The sequence below is a fragment of the Rhineura floridana genome, chromosome 1, assembly GCF_030035675.1.
Source record: "Rhineura floridana isolate rRhiFlo1 chromosome 1, rRhiFlo1.hap2, whole genome shotgun sequence".
NCBI lineage: Eukaryota > Metazoa > Chordata > Lepidosauria > Squamata > Rhineuridae > Rhineura > Rhineura floridana.
In genome coordinates, this window is record NC_084480.1 from 117,509,101 (window position 1) to 117,517,826 (window position 8,726).

At 43.0% G+C, this 8,726-nt stretch overlaps 1 protein-coding gene across 1 annotated transcript in view; it reads right to left on the reverse strand.

Moving 5' to 3' along the window:
- The window catches only part of TTC39B (tetratricopeptide repeat domain 39B), an 84,978-nt gene extending 77,424 nt beyond the window's left edge, over positions 1-7,554 (reverse strand). The window contains exon 1 of the mRNA XM_061630245.1: positions 7,235-7,554. Within this exon, the coding sequence (XP_061486229.1) occupies positions 7,235-7,291 (57 nt within the window). The 5' untranslated portion in view covers positions 7,292-7,554. The remainder of the gene's footprint in view (positions 1-7,234) is intronic.
- Positions 7,555-8,726: the final 1,172 nt, after the last annotated feature.

The window sequence follows — 8,726 nt, forward strand, 5'->3', positions numbered from 1 at the left end:
GAAGACACACAATTTTAGTTAACTTTACAAAGTGAAAAAAAATGTGCTGAATAGATTTAGAAGCTCAACTTGCTGAACCCAGAGTCGCATTCACTGCTAGTCCTACTCAGAGTTGACACGTTGAAGTTAATAGACACAGTTAATTTTGGTTCATTCTGAGCAGGACTTAGTTGAATACAACTCATAGGTTTTTGCTTTGATAATGTCCAAAAGACAGTTTTAAAACAGCCAATACTCCTGTTGTCACTCTTCTTTGTATATTCCTAAATGACCTACTGGCATTATTTTATGGCCCAATATAAAAAAAGATTTGTCCAAGCAAAGCAATCTATGTGATGTGATGATCCTAAAAAGCAGTCAAAATATTGATAGCATCCATTTTGTTTCAAGAAAATGAATAAAATATAGTCGAAGTGGCATATCCAACAATTCACCCAAGTAAAAACAAAGTCAGTAGCACAGTGAAGAAGGGTGCTTGGGTATGATTGCTTAGCCACCTTTCTTCATCTGATAAAGCCCTTGACACACATAGGTATAAGTCATAACAAAAATCTAGTCATATACCAATGAAATACCTATGCTGGGCAGAGCACAGTATCGCTATTTCACTTATTTAAATTCACCACAAGCAGGCCTAGAGCGCTCTCTCCCACACCCCCACGCCACACACCTTGCTCCTATGTGTATATGTGGTAGGAAACACCTACATCGTTGGAAGTGAGGCAAGAGCAACTCCTGTTTGGGTTATTTTGTTTATATTCCAGAAGGAAGATAGAGATAGGGTCCTCCACCTGGCTAGGCTTGCCTACCTTTACATGGGCTGTACTCTACCTAACCTCCTTACATTGTAAACTGATGTGCTCAAGGAAGCTGACCTGTCCCTCCTTCCTTTGTCTTCTTCTTTGACTGTCCAAGGAGAGAGGAGACACCTTTGTCTTTACTCTCTCTCCTGAGCCAAGAGGGCAATAGCCAAGTCTGGGCATTGCGCCTCCAACTTAGTTAGAACTAAGTATGCCTTTCCTATCTACCATGTATTTCTATAAATAAAGTAGCTTTTCTTATTTTAAGACGTCTTAAGTCTCAGTGATCTAAATGCAGGGTAAAAGCCTGCTACTTAAATACACACACTGGCATATACGTAGCTCAGACACTGAGTATCTCTGCATATTTCCATAACAAAGAGTTATGGCAGCCCAGTAAGCTAAATTGAATTGCAAGTTGTGCCTGAAAGCTAAAAAGGCTAAGTACTGTGTGTGATTTACAAAAAGAAATCAAAAGGAGACTAGGTTAGAGAAAGAAAAGCAGAACAAAAGATAGGAAACCATGGCTGAAGAATCAACACTTAAGACAAGCACCCCAAGGCTGGAGAAGGACAATTTTGCGATTTCAAGTCTCCAAATGACAGCACTTTTGGATGGGGCTACATGCAGTCCTGACTGAACCTGAACCCTCAGCATTGGATGAAGTAGCTACTGCCTCCTGGAAGTGTAAGCATCCCAAAGTGAAGTCTCTTCTTATTTCTGCTTTATCAGATGAGGCACTAAATGTTTGCATGGGCTGTAGAAATGCTAAAAAAATGGGAAAAGCTGGAAAAGGTGTATCAGAGAAAATCTAAAAATCGTGTGATGTTGCTCCAAGAATTAGAAAGCTGCAGGAGATCTTTAGATGAAAATTTGAAAAAAGTCATACTCCTGGCCTCTCTAAATGAACACCATTATATCACGACTTGCATACTTCAACAGACAGATCAGAACTTGGATCAGATTATGGCATATCTGAAAGACCAGGACTATAAAGAGAGACAGGAACAAGCTCTGTCTGAAAAAGCAAATTTTACTGTGGGCAGAAACAGCAAACAAAAGGCAGGATAGAGAGATGAGTCATGCCCTGAAGCCACAGCAGGGCAGAGATAAACAAAGGAAGAATTTCTTCAAATGCAAATCTCCTAATCACCTTCAAAGAGATTGTCCTAGAAGGGACAGAGGAAAAAGAGCTGATTTTAAACTAAAGCATACAAGAATGGGACATGCCAGCTTAGGCAGAATCAATGGTCTAGATAAGGAAAATTTGGCTACAGGCATTAAAATTGGACAATGTAAGCCCACAGAAAAATGTTAATGTTGTATAAAGACAAAAAGTGTGAAACCAAAATTTCCTAAGAAAAGTGAAAGGAAAACTACAAAACCTGTAGAATTAATTCACACTGACCTTTGTGGACCCATTAGAACACCATCACAGGGCAGAAATTTATACATGCTTACTTTCATTGATGATTACTCAAGGTATACTACAATGCACCTTCTGAGAGAGAAAAGTCAAGTACTTCAAAAATTGAAAGACTATATCAGAATTGTGTCTAACAAATTTTGCAGAAAGCCACAAATCATACGATCTGACAATGGAGGAGAATTTGTGTCTAGCGCTATGCAAGACTTTCTGTGTGAGGAAGGCATACAGCACCAGACTATTGTTTATACTCCAGAACAAAATGAGGTCACAGAATGCATGAAGCAGACTTTTGGATAGATGATTCATTCCTTGGATAGATGATGCACAGTTACCACAGAAATACTGGGGGAAAGCAGCAGTTACTGCCACCTATCTGCGGAACCGACTTCCAGCAGCTGCAACCAACAACATACCTTTTGAACTATGGCATGATCGGACACCAAGTGTGTCTCACCTTTGTGTATTCAGCTGCAAGGTGTTTGTGCACATCCTGAAACAAAAGAGGTCACAATTTGACAACACTGCCAAGGAAGGAATATTCATTGGATATTCTTCAACGCAGAAGGGATACCGAGTCACAGATCCCAAAACTGCTAAAGTTGGCATATACAGGGCTGTTCGCTTTGATAAAGGAAAGTGTGCCCACCAACCAGAAGGGGCGCCACACCAAACAGATGACAGCGAAATGGAAGAAGAAACTGAGCTATTCTTCCACAACAGAAGGAATCACAATAACACCAGTATTGGAAGACGAGGAATCTGAGCCAGAAGAGGCATCAGAGCCAGAAGGGGCAAGCCGAAGTGCCAGCATCCAGATGCTCTGAATTAACCAACAAAGGTGTATCACCAGACAGACTTGCTTACCTCATGAGAGATGAATTTCCAGAGCCAGAGATCTGGAAAGAGATTGAAGCCTTACCCAGAGCTGAAGCTGAGAGGTAGAGGCAGGTAGCCAAGGAAGAGCTGGATGCTGAAGGAAATGTTGAGAGATACAAGGCAAGACTAGTAGCCAAACACACAACCATCAGAATTCTTCTAAATGTTGCTGCTAACAAGAAAATCCAGGTGGAGCACATGGATATAAAACAGCATTCTTGCATGGAGAAATAGTGGAGGAAATCTACATGCAACAGCCACTAGGGTTTGAAGTTCCAGGAAAAGAAACCCTAGTGTGTTAACTTCAAAAATCCATCTATGGACTCAAACAGGCTGCCAGAGCCTGAAATGAGAAACTGAGCAAAATGCTCTTTAAAGAAAGCTTTGTACAAGGCAGAGCAGAGCCATGCCTGTACAGCAGATTCAGCAACAAGAGATGGTCTTACTTACTGATTTATGTGGATGATCTACTGTTGGCTTATCAACAGCCACTGGACAAGCAACATCTAGTGAATCATCTCAACAAGGAGGTTGAAGTGAAGTGCCTAAGTGATGTCACTCACTACCTTGGAATAAAAATTGAAAGAGAAGATGATGGATCCTTCTTGCTGAGTTAAAGACAAAAGATCCAAGACCTTCTCAAGAGTCTAGGACTGAAGCACCTACTCCAATGGAAGTAGGATACCTGAAACGAACAACCATGGCAAGACCATGAGAGTTACAGACAAGCCACTGGGAAACTTCTGTATATCAGCACTGTTACCAGGCCAGATGCGGCAGCACAGCAGTGGGATACTTGTGCAGAAAAACCAGCTCGCCAACCAAGAAGGACTGGGAAGCAATCAAGAGACCGGAGAGATATCTGAAGGGCACTACAACCATGAAACGGAAGTTAGTGGCTATCCGAGATCCCAAGCCAGTAGTATATGCAGATGCTAACTGGGCTGAAGACACTACAGATCGAAAATCCACCAGTGGAAACATCTTCTACTATGGAAATTCTGTGTTTCAAATAAGAAACAAGAGACTGTAGCACTCTCTTCCACAGAAGCAGAGGCAAGCAAGCAGCTGACATGGCTACTTGAACTGTTAAAAGATTTAGGCATCTCTATACCAGTAAGAGGGGGTGAGTTCACGAACAGAGAACATAGACGTGAAGCACCATTTCATTAGAGATACCTACCGCAAAGAATTACTCAAAATGGAGTATTGTCCAATGGAAGACATGACTGAAGACACTCTGATGAAGGTGTTGGGCAAAGTCAGATATTGCAAGCCGCAAGACAAGATGAACCTTGTGGGCTGAACCAAACACTCGTTGAGAAGGGATGTTGCAAGAGGGGCAAGAGCAACTCCTATTTGGATTCTTTTGTTTGTATTCCACAAGGAAGATAGAATTAGGGTCCTCCAGCTGGCTAGGCTTGCCTACCTTTACCTGTGCTGTTCTCTTCCTAACTTCCTTCCATTGTAAACTAATATGCTCAGGAAAGCTGACCTGCCCCTCCTTCCTTTGTTCTTCTTCTTCAACTGTGTGAGGAGAGAGGAGACATCTTTGTCTTTGTTCTCTCTCCTAAGCCATGAGGACAAAGCCAAGTCTGGGCATTGTACCTCCAACTTAGTTAGTTAGAACTAGGTATGCCTTTCCTACCTACTATGTATTTCTCTAAATAAAGTAGCTTTCCTTGTTTTACTAAGTCTTAAGTCTCAGTGATCTAAATGCAAGGTAAAAGCCTGCCACTTAGGTAGATACACACACTGGCACATATGCAGCTGAGTATCTCTGCATATTTCCGTAACATCGTCAACCTCTTAATAACAATTTCAGGCTGTACATAGTGCCACTTTAGCCATTAATTATTTTTTCCAGGTTAGAACTAATAACGAGAAGCTCACAGACACACACAAAAATATTGATATAACATAAAGCCAAACAAAAATTCATCTCTCTCCTATTTACTATAGGTGCCTACAATGTCTAGTTCCACATTGCGTAATTGGTTCACTTGCTCAAGACATCTGGATTGTTTTACTAAACTAACTTTTGAATTATGCAATAATGAGGCATTCCATTTCCTCCTGCTGTTTATAGCACACTAACTACGTGATGGGATTCATTTGTAGGTGGCTTATTATGACAGGGTGTAGAATTTCAATGGTATGAGCACAGACATCCTAAATGATCTAAAATATTCCGGTTCTGATTGCTATAAGGAAATAATAAAATGTACAATGGCTGGTTGGAAAAGGGGCATTCTAGACAATTTCCAAAAAAATAAAAGCAACACCACGACCTCAACTAAAAACTGCTATAGGCATCATTTGTAATGATGATTTAATAAGTGGTTGCTAAAGGTATTGTGTTTAATTTACCTTTGGGGGCTTCCCAGGAAAGGAGCCCTCTGGCTGACATAAACAAATCAGCTATTTGCAGCACAGTCTACACAGGGGAGCATAGGAGCCAGTGTGGTTAGGGTGCTGGACTAGCACCTGGGTCTAAATGGTCACTCAGCCATGAAATTTAATCTGTGACCATGGCCTAGTCACAGTCTCTCAGTGTAACCTACCTCACAGGGTTGTGGGGGGGGGGAATTGGGAGGGAGACAACTATGCACACCACACTGAACTCCTTGCAAATTAAAGTGGGATATATGTGTAATAACTACAAATAAGAAAATAGTATACTTGGGCATAATTTTCAGAAAACTTTATATCACAAACAAAAATTAGGTGTCTTTAGTCCACAACTCCCCCTCTAGGATGCACACCTTAATGTGGTGAGGGGGTTTCAGAATGTTGAAGAAGCTAAGAGAAATGCCAAGACTCCTAGCAGGGGCACCCAAGGCGGAATGGTCAAGGCTGAATCACCAGACTAAGATGCATCCAAACTCAGAGGAAGGCAATGGTAAACCACCTCTGAATATCTCTTACCACGAAAATCCTATGAACAGAGTATCCAAAATCAGAGCTTGGAAAAGTTACTTTTTTGAACTACAACTCCCATCAGCCCAATCCAGTGGCCATGCTGGCTGAGGCTGATGGGAGTTGTAGTTCAAAAAAGTAACTTTTCGAAGCTCTGTCCAAAATGCAACACGAGATAGTGCTAGAAGATGAGACCCCCAGGTCAGAAGGCACTCACCGAGCTACTGGGGAAGAACAAAGGACAAGTACAAGTAGCGCTGTGACTAATGACACAGCTGGGTCAAAGCCAAAAGGAAGCCCAGAGGCTGATGCGCACAGATGCGAAAGGAGAGTCCGGAGCCGTACAAAGCCACAGACCTGAATGTACAGATCTGAACAGGGTGGTTCATGACAGATGCTATTGGAGGTCCCCAATTCATAGGGTTGCCATAAGTCATAACTGACTTGGAGACACATAACAACCAGAAGTCCACAACTGTTGCTATGGCTTATTTGTAAACTGGTGCTCTGGGATTGTTTTCTGGGCTTCAAAGCAACTTGGCAGTCTGAAGAGATGAATTAAAATAAAAGGGTGTTGTATGGCTAATAATAATAATACCTAATTTGGGGAAGAGGGAGAGACATTCGTTTTTACTGCTTCTCTGTAATTTTGCATCACAGCATAGGTATCATTTAAGAAATCGGCAAGCCCATGTTATTAAAAAAAAGATCTGTGAAAAGAGGCTTGTTTTGTTTTTTAAAGAAATTTCCTAAAATCCACTCCAGTGGTGCGAGTACGTCTAGGTACCCACTCACCATTCATATTTATGGAGCGATATCCATCCGTCCGTCCTGTACAATACCCACCACCCACCTCCTTGTCTAAACAAAGGGATCAACAGCAGCACCTGTTGGAAGCCTGGGAAGCGAGTCACGAGTTCAACAACGGATACACAAAGAAGGGGCGAGAAAGTGGGTGCGCGGGGATGCGCGGGATTTAGCTGGCAACATGGGCCTTCTCCATCCTTTCTCCTGCACCTGGACCCCCAGACGAGGGAATCAGCAAACACAGCGCGCGCCAAGATGAAAAGCCCTTCCATGGCAATGGTGATAAGCCAGGGTCCCCCTTCCCCAGTCATGTTGTGTGAAGGATGAAAAAAAGGAACGAGCACTCACACGTACACGCACATACACGCAATGCTCCACCCACCCACAGCCCAGGCAAGGTTACCTCTTCGCAGCCACCTCCGCCGCTTGTCCCTTCAGTTCCGTTTCTGACATTCGCCATATTCCCTGCGGGGCCGGGCTTTCTCCTGTGGCGGTAACACTCGGGTCCGGCTGTGTGTGAGTCAATGGGCGCCTGTTCCAAATAGCTCCCCTCACAGCAACGCTCGACTAAACGAGGAGCTCCCTCGCCTCCCTATTGGGTCGCTCAGTCAGATCGGTCGGTTGGCCACCGGCTCTTCCGCTGCTTCTTATTGAATCTACCTCGGCTTGATGCTACCGGTACCCTACCCGCCAAGCTCCACTTGTCATCTGCATATCAAATCCCGCCCACCGACCAAAAAAAAGGGCTTCCTCTCCTTCCTGCCCCCAACCAAGATTTCGTTTACATATCAAGCTCCACCCAGCCTTGGCAAGCTTCCAGACTCGGCTCGTTCTAGGAACCTTTCCTTAAGCTGCACCTACCTTATTTGCATGACGAGCAGAACAACCTATAGAACGGCGTCACCATTGTCTTTAATACATTCTGCGGGGAGCAGACCTGTCCTTTGCGAACCGGCTGCGAAAGCGCAGGACAGTGGAGTTTGCGCAAGACAAATATTAATAAGATGCTTAAGCTATGACTGCATCTTTGAGTGAGAGGAATATAGGAATCCTTTCTTCTTCGATTTCTCATGTTGAGAATTTAAAAGCCCTGACTCAGAACTAAGAGCATAATGGTTATGCTAAGTTAAAACTGCCCTCGGTGAACTATGAGAATTGCTTCCTGGTAAATATTTGTTTTTATTTTATTTAACAGATATCTTTTAAGGCCCTGCCTTCCCAAGATGGTTTCCAATATATATTAGGGTTGCCAGGTCCATGGCCTGAGTCTGATCCTGTATCTTTAGGAGAAGGGAAAGTCAGCCAAGTGCAGGTGTTCTTGCAACACTGTAATGGGAAAAACCACAAGGTGGAATTCTCCCTTCCCCCTGCACAACTTTTAAAGATACAGAAGACCTTTGGGCCTCCAAGAGGTCTTCTATATCTTTAAAAGTTATGCAGGGGGAAGGGAGAATTCCTCCTTGTGGTTTTTCCCATTACAGAGTTGCAAGAACACCTGCACTTGGCTGACTTTCTCTTCTCCTAAAGATACAGGATCAGTCTCAGGCCATGAACCTGGCAACCCAATTAAAACATACATCTTGAAGTCACAAACAACAGTACATTCTGACAAAAATCAAATTATCTAACAATCCAGCACCTTAAAATAATTAAAACTATTTTTCAGGCAACGCAAAACCAATTTAAAACAGATATTAGGAAGCACTTAACATCTGCCTTAGGAGAAAATACGACTTGAAACAAATGGGTCTTCAGAGCCCATTTGAAGGCCTGAATTGTATCAATCGGGAACAATTCCACAAATACAAAGCCAAAAAGGGCTGGTCCCTTGTGCCTGCCCACCTAATTGCTCTCACTGGTGGGGCACACAGTCAGGACTGGCAAGGCTGATCTCA